Source organism: Pagrus major, chromosome 17 (genome assembly GCF_040436345.1).
Source record: "Pagrus major chromosome 17, Pma_NU_1.0".
NCBI lineage: Eukaryota > Metazoa > Chordata > Actinopteri > Spariformes > Sparidae > Pagrus > Pagrus major.
In genome coordinates, this window is record NC_133231.1 from 19,770,258 (window position 1) to 19,784,265 (window position 14,008).

Genomic DNA, 14,008 nt, shown 5'->3' on the forward strand with positions numbered 1-14,008 from the left:
GCACTGCAGTTAAAAATTTGCTAATTCTGTATTTATAACCCTCGACTACTATGTTTTACTTTTCCAAAACAAAGCGTGACTGTAAATGACATCAAAACACAGGAAAGACTTTTACACTGAGCTGAAATGAAAGGAGTGGAAATAAATTAGGTAAACGCGGTGGGGGGTGGGCGGCATGTGTGTAAACTGTCCGACACAGACTCGGATCTATCTCACACATAGCCGGTCATGCCAAAAAAAATAAAAAATTATACAACAAATGAAAGTTACGGTCATTGAGTGATATCTTTATGTGTTTCTTTGCATATTCACTTCCATATACATTTCCATACACATATACAGTTTGAATAACAAGTAACATTTGGGAGAGATGCATATAATTCAAACAAACACTGACAAACATTGGTAGGGCTTTACACTCACACAGCCTCTGTGTGTTCCAATCATCATCCACCTCATGACGGTCATCTGTCACCACACACGTGCATCAGATATCAGTGCGACATAATCCATCGGCACATAACAATATCACGACAAAAAACTGCATCAAACACAGACTAGCTTGGTCCCACACTGCATTCGTCTGCATCAGAATACCATTAATAACATCACATCTTAACATGGAATTGAAGTTCACAGTTAAAACTCATTTGTACAGTACGACATGCTGCGGTTGAGGTCACCTTCTCATAAAGAATTAAGGAGATGAAGCTCTCCCCACAAACACAGACCTATTCATTGAGCAGCAGAGAGGTCACGACCTAAATGAGTCACCAGTCACAGCTTTAACAGCTGTGCTGAGTAGAGATGACATAACATGGACTAAATCATCTCTGTTTCCCTTTGAGGCAAAGATAAAAGCACTTGATGCCTCTCTTTCTTTTAGTAACACCCAAACGCATCCAACATTCCTACTTCCCGTCTCTTTGTACTGATCTACAGTTAAAACAGTGCACGCAGTGCCCAGGACCCATCCCCAGTGAAATATGTGTTCAACAGCTGCAGCTCAATTTGACATCTCTCTTAAAACGGTGCTGTAAAGCCTCAAGAGCCCACTAGAGAGTGCTAGAGAGCAGAACTATCCTGCAAGTCAGCTACAGCTTAACACGCCTTTTTCAAGTAAAATCATTTTGTGGTAAACTTTTCTAAAACCTAAGTCTAAAATTTGAACAATCCCTGCGTTAAATGCAGACTTTATGCATTACTAACTCTATAGACAGACCAGACTGCCAGTCAGTGCATATAGTCAGTCCCATTGCGGGGGACTTGGAGGAATATAAGCTACAGTACATACAGGTGACAACACCAATGACAATAATTACAAACTACAGACAATATATACATTTAAAATAAATATTCTCTGTACATAAAATTCATTAATTCATTATATCTTACTAGATTTCATCATCAGAAGTTTCTGATTATGTCTCCCTTGATCATAATTATGTAGACTCTACGATAGAAATTAGCAAATAAAACACTGAGAGGAGGAGAAAAGGGGCAAAGGCAGAATTTGAGTAAACTAGAGAGAGTAGATACACATAAGGAGAGAAGGAAGAAGACCCCCGAGAAGGATAGGGAGAAGGAGTTGTTGGCCTATAGTTCTAAACCTCTCTTATTAAGACTGGACTTTGAGGTCTGGATGTATCTCTGGCTAAATACAAAAAGCAATGCGGAGCTGAACTAAAGTAAAACAAGCTAGTACAGGGGGTTACCCTGCTTGGCAGGGAGAGATACGGGATCCCATAATGGGGAAAACAAAGTTGCAAAAGTGCTGCATAAATTTACAGAGAGATAGGAGGGAGAAAAACAAACCGAATCTCTCTTCACTTCGATACAGAGTCGAAGTCTCCCCACAGGTCAGAGCTGGCTGTGGTGGCAGGGTTGGATGGAGCAGCTGAGTTGAAGTTACTGGAGTCAAAGTCTAGCAAAACACCTGCGGGTTAAAAGAATAAAACAGAAACATAATGCACCTCTGAATAAGGAACAAAATATAGATTTCTGATTTGATTATTATAAATCAAAATCAATTTATTGTGTATTCTTCTCATAAATAGGAAGAAAATCTCTATCTTTCAAGTCATTTCACTTGTTATGAAGTGTAAAGATGCATACAATTTGCTAAAGGGTCGGTTCACTCAAATAAAATACTGTCCCACTGACACTGCTGGCATCAATGGTGGCCATGCACATACTTTCAGCATTACAGTCTATACTCTGGTTTTGAGACAGCGGCTTCTGAAACTTCAGCCACCACACAAACACAATGGAGGTGAAAGGCTCTGTGCTGCTTGAAGTGCTGAACACATCACATCTGAAACTCAGAATCACTCAAACAGTCTCCCGTTTACTCTGGATTATCCTCACATCTCTATTATTTCTTGACCACTATTTCTTTGGTAGAGAGAAGTTTCAGTGGTGAATTGCAGTGCTGAATTTTCCAACTGTTTTTTGATGTCTTGAACACCACATAGAACTGCATTGTATTCAAATGGTGGCAGACATCTCAAGAGGCGAACCTCAGCTCATGAAACCGAAACCACGTGCACTTCTTAGTTTTGTGATATATATCGATCTTCAGTGGGCCAGAGAAAAGGGAGACCACGATAATCTTTAAAGGAAAATTCCTGTATTTTACAACTGTCTACCTCATAGTTCTGGCTTGTATTCCTGTAGGTCAGCATAACATCGCACTCACCACTATGATTGTAAAGACTGTGGATACAAGTGCTCCACTGGAAACACCTTTACAACAGACCCCAATGGGGCCAAAGAAATACAAGCTTTCAACAACGAAATTACTTTCCTCTGCTTTATATTGACCATTTAATGAACTCTATACTGTATGAAGGTCACACTCTACGTCCCACTATAAATGAAACTGCAGCACCGACCTAGAACGACCTGCGGGTTTAACATGGAAGTAAAGATGGAATATAGTGGATTATTGAGGTAATAACGTTCAATGTCCAAAAACCTGATTTTGACAGTTGAGCTAAGACTGGGCTGAGCTTCCAGCAGAGCGCTCAAGTGAACCATCTTTACTACAGCTGCAACAATTAGTTGATTAACTGCTTAGTTGACTAAAAGAAACTGTTTCAGTCATTTTTGAAGAGAAATCTCAAACATTTGGGGTTCCAGCTTCTTAAATGCGAGGCTTTGCTGCTTTTCTTTGTCATTTATGATGGTAAATGAAAAGTCTTTGGGTTTTGGACTGTTGATTGGACATAGAAGGAATCTTAAGACGCCACACTGGGCTCTGGGACATGAAAATTATCGGCAGATTAATTGATAATGAACATAATCATTGGTATCGGCCCTTTCACCTATCTTCACAGTACCAGTGGTGAGTACAATCCGTTGTTAACTAATATCTATGCTGGATAATAGAGCTAACATTTGTCTCCAGACTTTGTTTTCTCCTAGTCATGAAGAATACATTTTGTGTGATGTCATCATAACACAATTGCTTTTTAAGATCACAAAGTATTTACAAAACAATATTTTCTAAAGTTACGTAATATTGACATACATATTGCGTGATCACAATTACCTACCAGTGTCACTTCCTCCTGCAGGTGGTTGTGTGTTATGATTGGTAGATCTGGCTGAAGGAGGTGGGGCTAACTTGCCCCCAGGAGGAGGTGGAAGAAGCCCAAAGCCACCTGAACTTTGAGGACGAGACCTGTCCTTCTTTTTTGATTGCTGGAAAAGGTGCAGTTAGGAGAAAATTTGGTAAGTGTGTGTGTGTATTAACAAGTGTGAGTTGTCACTTGTCAAGAATTGGTTTCAGACTCAAAGTTAAACCCTCATCATGCTTAGTATGGTTTCTTTTTAAAAAAATACTGGTATATATTTGTTGGTTCAATCATTAAAACAACCTTTAAATCTACAAAAACCTTAAAAACATTAGATTTAATGAAAATAAAGTTACCCCAATATTTAGAGTAATGGTCTGTCCTTCTTTGAAGCCCAGGTCCAGTTTAGGAGTAAGGTCTGGAGCCTGTGCCTGCTTGCTAAGTTCATCTTCCTGTTTCACCCACCTGGAGGGGACAAGATAAGATGCAAAAGGATTATTAAACTCGTATAAATAAATTCTTAGTTAGAATTAGTTACGATTCATGACACACTATGAAGCAGCTGCATACTTGAAGTGATCCTGGAGTGAAACATTGAAGTCAAAGGCGTCGCCTCGGTCTCCAAAGCCAATGCCTATGAACGCACTGCGGCCTGTGAGAGAAATGAACACAAGGAACAAGGGTTAGAGTTTATTACACACAAAAACATACTAAATCGGCCGTTTGTCACAATAATCGACAACAGTTTTGCAGGGTTTTTCCCTAAAAAAATAGTGGTGTATCTCTGCCCTGTTGTCCCCTAAATTGTGAGAACATTTACAAAATATTGATGGCTTAGCGACAGTTTGCGCACCGTTGTCATCCTGGATACGGAGCACAAAGTAACGGCTTGAGTCGCTAACAGTTTCCACTGCGATGCCAGGGAACTCATCCACTGGTGCTTGGGCGAACAGCTCCCCTGTAGGTTAGAACAAAAGATGGACGTTAGATGAATTATAGTATTTATTTAAGATCAAAACCAGGCCAGAATACAACAAGAACAAGATATGAACAGATATGATCAGATACGGACTGCCTGCTTGGACGTGAGCTGGGTCACCTTGGAATAAATTAGTCCCAGAGAGGGGGGGTCGGCGAAACAGGAGACTACACAGTAAAATGATTTACAACTGCGGCGCTAAACAACAGCACTGTCCCGTCTGCTCATCTCTCACCAGAGGTTTTGTCTTCCAATTTCACGTAGACCACTTTGCCGCGGGTCGTCAGGCGCATGCGTCCCGTCCAGTCAGGAGCATCCAGCTTCCAGTCGGCAGCCCTGGGACACAAACACACAGGCGGGCAGTCAGGGAGGCGCGGTGTGATGTAGGTGAAGTGAGAAGGAGACGGGAAAAGGAGATTTGTGTGTGTGTGTGTTATTGTTATGATTCATCACACACTCCAGCTTGGCTTTTCTCTATGTGAGCAGAACGTGACTAAGACATCAGACGGGCATTTCGCCGAGACCTAAGGCTGAAATATTACATCATCACCCTTACTCACTGTACATATGGTCACTGGTTAACCAATCATGTGTCTCAGGGGACTCGGGCCTGTGCTACTGTTTGGTTGGTGTGATGTCCACTCAGCTGCAGCTGGAGCAGGTCAGGCTGGAGCAGCAGCCAATGAAAGATGGGGTAAACAATTCAATGTCAACCTTCTTGGCAGCACAGCAGCTCTTTAAAGCATACACAGAGGGAACACTGTATTTCATGTTGTCAGCAAAGAGCGTCAACCTTACTGAAGTGTCCTTGAGCAATACATCTTTGCAACGTAGCAATACAACTCCACTGATGATGTGCTGGCATATTTAATAAGGTCAGACAAGCAAAAGGAGAATCTCTGGTGCAAAACAGAGTATTATTATCAAGCTAGCTGCCCTAAAAATACAACCACTTGGACTTTAAAGCGATGTTAGCATTATCGATCGTGTGTCGTGCCACTGGATGATGGCACACGTAGCGTTACAAACACAACAGCGACACGAATATCATCAAACCCTGTCCCCCGCAGGTACAAACCCGCGCTGCTCGTTGCGTATTTTTCCTTCATGACCTTGTGAATGCACAGCAGAGACGACCAGCACAGACACCGCGGCCGCCGTTTCTTGAGGCTGCGTGATTAACGGATGAGCTCGGTAGGTAGGTCGCCGAGGCAACGCGGGCTCCTACCGGCTGCAGCTCGCGGATGCTGGGACAGAAAGCTCGCCGTGAGGCCGCCGCGCCCCCCGCCCCCCCTCCCCTCACCTGATGGCCCGGTTGGATGCCCTCGGTGGGATTCGGTAGACGTTGACTTCAGGTTTGACACAGAGGACCGACTCGTACTCGGACTGACCCTCGGTCGCCATCTTGACTTGTACTCAGTCGGTGCACGCCGGTGGTGACGGTGAGTGTTGTGTCCGCGCGGCGTTAACGGCGACGTGACCGTAATAGACGGTGTATGTGCGCACACGCTGGCGACCTCGTTTCACTGGTACGGTGTCAGTGATGTCGTTAAAGGGGGACGCCACCGATTTTTTTTTTTTTTTTTTTTTACAAATAAATGTCAGTTTATTCGTCATGGAGAGTATTTATGAGCCTGAAAATTACATTAAATGGCGTTAAAAAGAAAAGCTATGTTACAAACTGGGGTGTGAAGTTTTGAAGAAGTGACAGGTAAGCTAAGAAGAAGCATTGTTTGACTTGTAGGCTATTATTGCACTTACAAGTCAAACTGTAGGCAAACTGTAATTTATCACTGGAGTAGAGCGGTGTGGCCATTTGTAGCCATTTATAATTAATTTGTGGGAGATTTAATGATGTATTTTATGTCTTAAAACAAAACATGTAAATATTTGAAGCCTGTGGTAACCACAGACCTTGTCTCAGACATTTAACCGAAAACCAATTAAAACAACTCGGATGTGCAAAAATGCTAACTGATTTCTGCGTTTTTTGGACTACAAACTACACCACTTTATGCCCCTTTAACTTGCAGTCCTTAACAATGCCCTACAATCATAACTAGGCCTACCAGCAGTTAAGCTAGCTGAATATACCACCAGTTATCTGAATAGTTCGACAATCATTTTTGAAATGCTAATATTAGTCAGGCTAACTACTGGCAAGCTAACATAACTTCAAGTCCATAAAGTATGAAAGGTGCAATATGTAATTTAAAAGGATTTGCTCGCTAGTTGCGCGGTTAACTAAGCTTACTAGCTAACAGCAGCGACAGTTAGCGGCTATGTTTGGGGTTGTTTGGAGTATGAATTTGGCAGATGGTTAATTCTTACATATATCACCTTAACATCAACGACACAAGACAATATCATTGTATATTATTTTATATCACATGACCATATTGCCACAAAAACAGCAAGCAGCATCTATCTAATGTTTAAAGCCTTGCTGCAAAGCTATTTTTTCTCAGTTTTTCATATTCTCAGTTAAGCAGTTGTAGTGATAGACAACACCAACATGTATTTTTCTCTTTAGAAGTAATGACAGAGTTAATGGTAATGCTAGAGGAGGTCACAGGTATGTTTCACAGTCCAAGAAGCTTGAAGGCATCTCTTAAATCGTCTGTTTCACAGGGCTGAGAAAGACAGAAAGAAAGAAAACATCATTATTAGAATTTTAAACAGAGCATCATGGTTTGACTTAATCCCTTTAATTGAAAAACATGCAATATTTTAAATCATCTACCTGGAGGATGCGGTTCAGTTTCCTGGTAAGGCGAACAGTGTTACGATGCAGCTCATCCCAGGCCTTGAATTTGCTCGTTTTACAAGCCACAAAGGTCTGCCAGCAATAGAAGAAGTCTGAAAAGAGAGGAAAAAATAATCATTATTTTTAACATCCAGAAAACGATCATGATGAGGAAAACAATGGATTTTAGGTGGAATTTGGCCAGCTTCCAGACATTTCCGGCTCTAGATATATGCATCTGCTTTCTCTTTATATCTCTACCACATACACACAGTTTTCTGCATCTACCTTTGTAACTCATGACTGTGATCTGCACGCCGGCTTTTTTCAGCATTCTTAGGCCCTCTCTTTCACGGCTGTCCTCCATGTCACAGAAGTAGAGGCGAGAGACGAAGATCCTAAGGCGAAGGTTTGGAGTCTTGCTGAGGAACTGGCACAGTCTGAGGGAGCAGTTGGCACAGGGAGACCACGAGCAGAACCAGGTGATGGAGTAACTAAGCCTCTTCTCTCCAGTGCCTCCATACCCCCACAAACCAGGGCACAAGGCTCCCAGGTAGCGCAGGAACAGCAGCTATGGAAAAATGGGAGAACAGGCAAAAGAGGGATACAGTCATCCAGTAAATTCAGTTGTTATTCTTTGCCTTTTGTCTAAACAGGCCCTTCTCACATGCTCCCCCATTTTCACCCACATTACTTACCTCTACATGGATGCCACTGCGATTTCGGAGGTGTCCAAAGTCAAAGGTTAACGTGTCTGGCCCCACTCGCCTCTTCACTACAAAGCACAGGTAAGTCTCATGTCGGCCCCTTGCCCAGCGCACATTCTTGTAATGGTAGATGAACTTTTTTCTGGGCAAAAGCACACTAAGACAAAAACAAAGAGAAAACATGTGCCCTTTTTATTAGCTAATGAAATGTGGTGCACAGCACAGCTTACCTATCAGGATTTTCAAAGTCTTCTTTTAAAGGCTAGATCCACCTACAAAACTTTGTGCCCAGAGTTTATCAGTCACCATGTCATCAGTAATAATGCCGTCAAAAGTGTTGCCGTTCTGTGAACCGACATCTTCGGTGACCTATAATCTCAGGGGTTTTAATGCCGGGAAAGTCTGAGACAAATTCAATACAGTAAATTTCCATTTTAACGTATTATTAATCAGATGACTCACACATGAATTCTAATCCAATAAATTGGCACAGTAAACTCATGTAAAACCTGTGGTTAACCAAATGTGAGCGCTGGACAGTCAGAAGACAACTAACATTCACTGCTTTCTTCTTACTCTCAGTTTCACAACTTTTAGCGAAAGTCATTAATTATGAAACCTCAATTTGTAGCGTTCAATGGTGGTAGAGTGCTGTAGTTAATTAAACAGAATTCAACTAAAGAATATCTTATTAAAATATTATCATTGATATAAAGTTATGAAAAACTTTTTTTTCCATTTACTAGTATGCATGTTTAATCTACAGTATGTATAAATCAAAAACAAAGACATATACAACATATAAATAGAATGTATCCATTTTGCTCACCTGTCTAGCTTTGTAATCATTTTGAAAGACGCGCTTTGTCACTCGGCGGGTGTGGGCAATAAATGAAGGTAAATGAGAAAGAGCGAAAGTGTGTGTGTGTGTGATGTGTGTGTGTGTATGTGTGTGATGTGTGTGTGTGTGTGTGTGTGTGTGTGTGTGTGTGTGTGTGTGTGTGTTGGGGGGTTAAAGGGAAGTAACTGAGAGTATATACCTCTAAACATAAACATCCTGCACACAACAGAGGCAGCTTCTGGTTGGACAGAGATTTTTCAAAGTAAGTTCAGGGGGCGTGATACAAAGGAGATGGATGGATTGCATTGTCTTGTGGCAAAACAGTTAAAGCCATAAATGAATCACTCATTTTGCCAAATTCTTTTCTAAGGGCATCATGGTTTTTATGTGTTACGAAAATTTTCAAATTAGCTCACATAATGATTCAAGTGAAACCAGAGATGTGGCACAAGGCAATAAAGGAATCTTACTGGGAAGGCAGATTACACAACATAGATTTTACAAACTAATCTTAAGTGACCACACGTGAGAAAGAGGACTGTTTGACGTGATTCGTAACCTTTGGAGTTTTTCACAGACGTCAGTAAACTTAGCCAACTGGCTGGAACTTTCCAAACACTTGAAACGTATCCAGCCACTGGCCCATCCGCTTTGGTTTTCCCAGATCGTTAACTAAAAACCTCCAGATACCTTCTCACCTTGATCTACTGTGGGATCACCACCAACTGCTCCTGCTATTCAGCCTTTCCACCTAGCCTGCCCCCCCACCTCCTCGGGGCCCCAAGATTTGGTGGAGCCCTAGGCGTTCCCAGACCCGGAGGCCCTGACACCTACTTTGTCCTCTGATCTGGGTTTTCCCAAACTGTGTCAGTCTGGGAGCAGAACTGTAATCGACCTCTCTCACCCTACGTGTCTGCTAGAACGGCCGTCCAGCTGACCGACCACAGAGTGTGGATAAATCTCACTCATAAGCCTTTGAACCATCGGATGCTGTCATCCATCCTTGCCAAATCAGGATGTGTATTATTTTGCTCTCGCCTTTCTTTGCTCTGTCTGTTTTAGCTCTGGCCCAGTCTGCTAACTCTGTGGCACTGCATGCAGGCATCCTGCTTTCCCATGACTCCCCTCACCCTCTCATGCACTCTGTGGTTTGGGGAATTCACCGTTTCCCAGGGTGGCTGTTTTTGGAGCTCATCTGCGTGTGTATTTGCGCATGTGTGTGTGCTAGCCATCTGTATGAGCATGTCATTAACACAGTCTATATGTTATACATCATCTGGAACAAATTTATCTAATATATCCTATGATTGTGTGGTGCCCCCAAATTTAGAGTGATTCATGTGTATGTGTGTCTGCATGCTCTGAGCGACCTCACATCATATTACATTACTCTGACGGTGCACTAAGGCTAATGTCTCTGCACATTTGATCTCGTGTGCATGTGTCTTTTCTCGACTTCAAGAGGCTGATCAAATGCCAAACTATATGCAACCACTTCCCACCCAGCTCTCTGGGTTTGACCACAGTTGACCAAGGTCATCTCACAGTCACACATGAACGCTCATGTGCACTACCACCCCTCTTGTGCTGTGTGTGTGTATGTGTGTGTGTGTCTGTGTGTGTGTGTGTGTATGTGTGTGTGTGTGGTGGAGTAGTACAGTATGGCCAGACGTGGCTGTGCATTTAACCCGTCGTCAGGGGCAGAAACCGGGTGTAGGAAATGCCAAGTCATACTTTCCGAAACCCACCCGCCCACACCCTGCACACGCGCACACAAACACTCACACACAGCCATACCGTGCAGACGCACATGACCACAGTCACAAACAGACTTTCTTTCCAGTGTGTGAACTCACATCTGTTTCCTGACAACAATAATAGCTACAGATCTGGCGGGTAGAGGCCCAGCTAACAGGTGTCTGCTCTTTGACAGTCATGAAGAAACAACCTGATGATGACCAAGAAGTGTCACCAGTAAAAATACTGTTTTCGAACAGCCTGACCACACACTTACTCAAGCAAGTAACAACACTGTTATGTTACTGGGTGTCTCAGCTTTCTCATCAAACTTAATTAAAGGACTGTGAATTTCCACTACAGCTCACATGATTTAGAGCTGGTGTTAAAGTACAGGCCTTTGCTGTATGTGTCCTCACATCAGGTGAGATATGCCTTTCTCACACACACCATTGTACAAACATCCTGTGTGTTTATCTGTGGCACACTGATGCTATAGACACCGCCTGTGGTTAGCAGTGTAGGTAGCTGCGCAATGTGAGCGTGAGGGCTGCTAACCATATTAAGGTTAGCCTCAGACTGGGGCTGTGTGCATCACCCCCCTTAGTCACATAAACTGTCATTCACCTGCTAACCACACACATTCTTGAGTCAAAATGCCAGACGCATATATTTAATGTGACGCCACCATGCAAGTTAGTTTTGAAACACTAATTACCGAGTTGATTTATTTGTGTGGTTTTGATTGACTCTTTGCAATCAATTCCATTTTAGAGCGGTGACTAACAGTTACTTTCATTATATGAATATTATATATAATGTCAGAAGTGTTATTTCTTCACATTCTGTTGATAATTTACATTTTTGAATGATTTCTGATAAAGTTCAAAAGAAAAATTGCACTTTTAAAAAAGTGCAGAATTCTGTCTTCTCATCATAAAATAATAATAATAAAAAAAGAAAGAACAAGAAAACTAAAGCGAATGGAGGGAGCACTGTTTTTGCAGAGTCATGGACCCACATACTGTACATGAAGGTAGGCAACAGCAGCCAGGGCGCACAAAAAGATAAAAGCAGATTAATTCTGCACATTCACCCAAACCACATAGGCTTCCTATACAGAAACTGTACATCCACCTACACACATCTTTACAGTTTCACAAACAAATGTGTGCAGTCACACACACTAGCACGTGTTGAATTGCTTAAGAAAAGAACCACACAGACACATATTTAGGAAACACACAGTTTAAATAAATATTTCATTTCGTTACAAATGACGAGAGAACAGCACATCTGAAGCTTCATGTCATTTTTGAGTTATTAAACAATGAAGTATTTGCTTTATGAAAATGGACAGATGATACTTTAAATAATGAAAAAGGTAAATATATACTTAAAACAAACAGCAACACATGGCGTAAATAAATACTGGTATAAATTAAACAAACATTCAATAAATTATTAACCGAAACAATTCATCAAACATTTTGCTGCATTGACACAATCACCTTCAGCAGAGCTCCACAGTCTTCTCTACCTTCAGACAGGCTGGGACACTTTTTTCTTAAAGTCCATCATCCCTCCATCACAGGTCTTTGTAAAACACCTTCGTGAGGGGGTATCCCAGAAATCCTCTCTCTGGAGTCTCCAGGTCCCTCTCCTCATCGTCTTCATTATCTGTCCCTTCCCCAACTAGCTGATAGCCCAGCTTCCTGAAGAAGACCTCCCCCACCTTGGAGGGAAAGGGGACGTGTGCGTACACCCTGTGAGCACCAGCCTCCTTCTCTCTCTGCTCCAGACTCTGGACTAGCAGCCGGCCCAAGCCCTCCCTGCGGTACCAGCAGCCCGTCACCAACCTGCAGATCCTGCTGATACCACCTCTACTCTCGCTTTCACGGAAGATGCAGCCGATGATGTCGCAATCGCATTCTGCCAACCAGACCTGCCCCGCTGTTTGCTCCCTCTCTGGTGTGATCTTCTCTGTTGACACTTCTTTGTCCTTTTCTTTTGGGCTGATTCTGCGCCTTGGCTGAGTAGAAGAAAAAGGATTATGTGGCTGCAACATTTGGTCACAAGAATTAAGTAACAACTACCCCAAAAGCACTGTAGACTAACCCTTTTCGTCACTGGTGTCTTGCCACTGACCCTACAGTAGGGATTCTGCAGTGTCTCATCCTGTGTCCCTCTGTAGCTGCTTCCCACGTAATCCCAGTAGGGGCGGCTGCTGCCCAGAACCCCAGTGGACCGCGGCATGGTGATCTTGAGAAAGACAATTAGCAGGAAGACAGGAATAGCAAGTGCCAGGATGAAGGAATGGACGAGGCAGCGCAGGATCGAGGAGAAAACAGCCAGGATGAAGAGGCAGAGCGGACGAGTGACGATGTGGAGGATGAGACGGTTTTCTGTGCCCTCACTGCCCTCCTGGAGAAACATTGAGAAACAAATCAGCAAAAGATAAAAAAAAATAATAATACAAATCCTTCTATGATGATTTGCACAAACCTTGATGAGGGCTTTGACCACCTCTATGTCGTCCTCCTTCATCCTCCTCATCACCACCTGATCCAGCTCCAGCTTCACCATGTTTAGGCTTTTTATGCTCCAACAGCAAGACTGCTTGCTCTGGTGCAGGCTCCACCATCCACTCTGTGTGCACAGGGACCCTACAAAAACACATTTAAGGAAGGGTACATGGACAGAAGGTTGTGCTTGCAAATGGGACGTTTGGCACTAAATCATGCAGATAACTGACACTGTTGTAGACTGACAGACAGGTTTCACGACGACAGACATGATGCATTAATAATGGGTCAATGTATTTTCCAGCACTCACATTATGCAATACAGTAGATTTCGCCTACAGCGAGCCAGTAGTTGCAAGCTAACATCGCAACAACAAAGACAGATGGGGATTACAGAGGATTTTGTCATGTGTCACCATCACTCTGTGCTCGTGTCGTGCACGCCATTCTCGCTTTTTTCATCTGCATGTTTAACACTGATCATCATCATCATGATCATCATCAAAGCGAAAAGACCCTGTTCAGATCCTTATATGGTTATTCCAGAGAGCTGTGGTCTGCCTGCCCTCACACATGTAGACCCCCTGCTCCTGCTCACACCCCACGTTTCCGCTTACCTCGTGCACCACGCAGCTCAGATCACACTGAAAACGGGAGAAACACGCTGTGTTTATCTCTCGGTTTGTTGTCCAGTCCACGCAGGGTCGGCACGTTTGATTGAATGGCCATAGAGCACAGAGTGGTTTCTTGCGCAAAGGAGCGATTCTGAACGCGGACGTACTCTGTTTTACGTCTGTCGGACGTTCTCTATGCGCCGATCTACGTCATTTGCGTAAGGACGATCCGCACTCCGCAGAGGCTACGTGAATGGCTAACGTAACGGCGTAAACAGCGC

The 14,008-nt window shown here is 43.0% G+C and overlaps 3 protein-coding genes across 3 annotated transcripts; all 3 read right to left on the reverse strand.

Annotated features, from left to right (window-relative positions):
• Positions 1-266: 266 nt before the first annotated feature.
• LOC141012012 (adaptin ear-binding coat-associated protein 1-like) lies at positions 267-6,004 on the reverse strand. The gene is made up of 7 exons (XM_073485392.1): positions 5,861-6,004; positions 4,793-4,893; positions 4,432-4,536; positions 4,149-4,230; positions 3,935-4,043; positions 3,558-3,705; positions 267-1,936 (listed from the first exon to the last, which is right to left on the reverse strand). Exons 1-7 carry the CDS (start codon positions 5,959-5,961, stop codon positions 1,827-1,829), a joined length of 756 nt encoding a protein of 251 aa, XP_073341493.1. The 5' UTR covers positions 5,962-6,004; the 3' UTR covers positions 267-1,826.
• A 1,135-nt stretch (positions 6,005-7,139) lies between these two features.
• aicda (activation-induced cytidine deaminase) lies at positions 7,140-8,859 on the reverse strand. Its single transcript, XM_073486117.1, has 5 exons — positions 8,840-8,859; positions 8,002-8,167; positions 7,592-7,874; positions 7,301-7,416; positions 7,140-7,190 (listed from the first exon to the last, which is right to left on the reverse strand). The coding sequence occupies exons 1-5, from the start codon at positions 8,857-8,859 to the stop codon at positions 7,140-7,142; spliced, it is 636 nt and encodes a 211-aa protein (XP_073342218.1).
• Positions 8,860-11,835: 2,976 nt separating this feature from the next.
• Positions 11,836-13,857, reverse strand: nat14 (N-acetyltransferase 14 (GCN5-related, putative)). The gene is made up of 4 exons (XM_073485924.1): positions 13,731-13,857; positions 13,094-13,254; positions 12,707-13,012; positions 11,836-12,620 (listed from the first exon to the last, which is right to left on the reverse strand). Exons 2-4 carry the CDS (start codon positions 13,172-13,174, stop codon positions 12,177-12,179), a joined length of 831 nt encoding a protein of 276 aa, XP_073342025.1. The 5' UTR covers positions 13,175-13,254; positions 13,731-13,857; the 3' UTR covers positions 11,836-12,176.
• Positions 13,858-14,008: the final 151 nt, after the last annotated feature.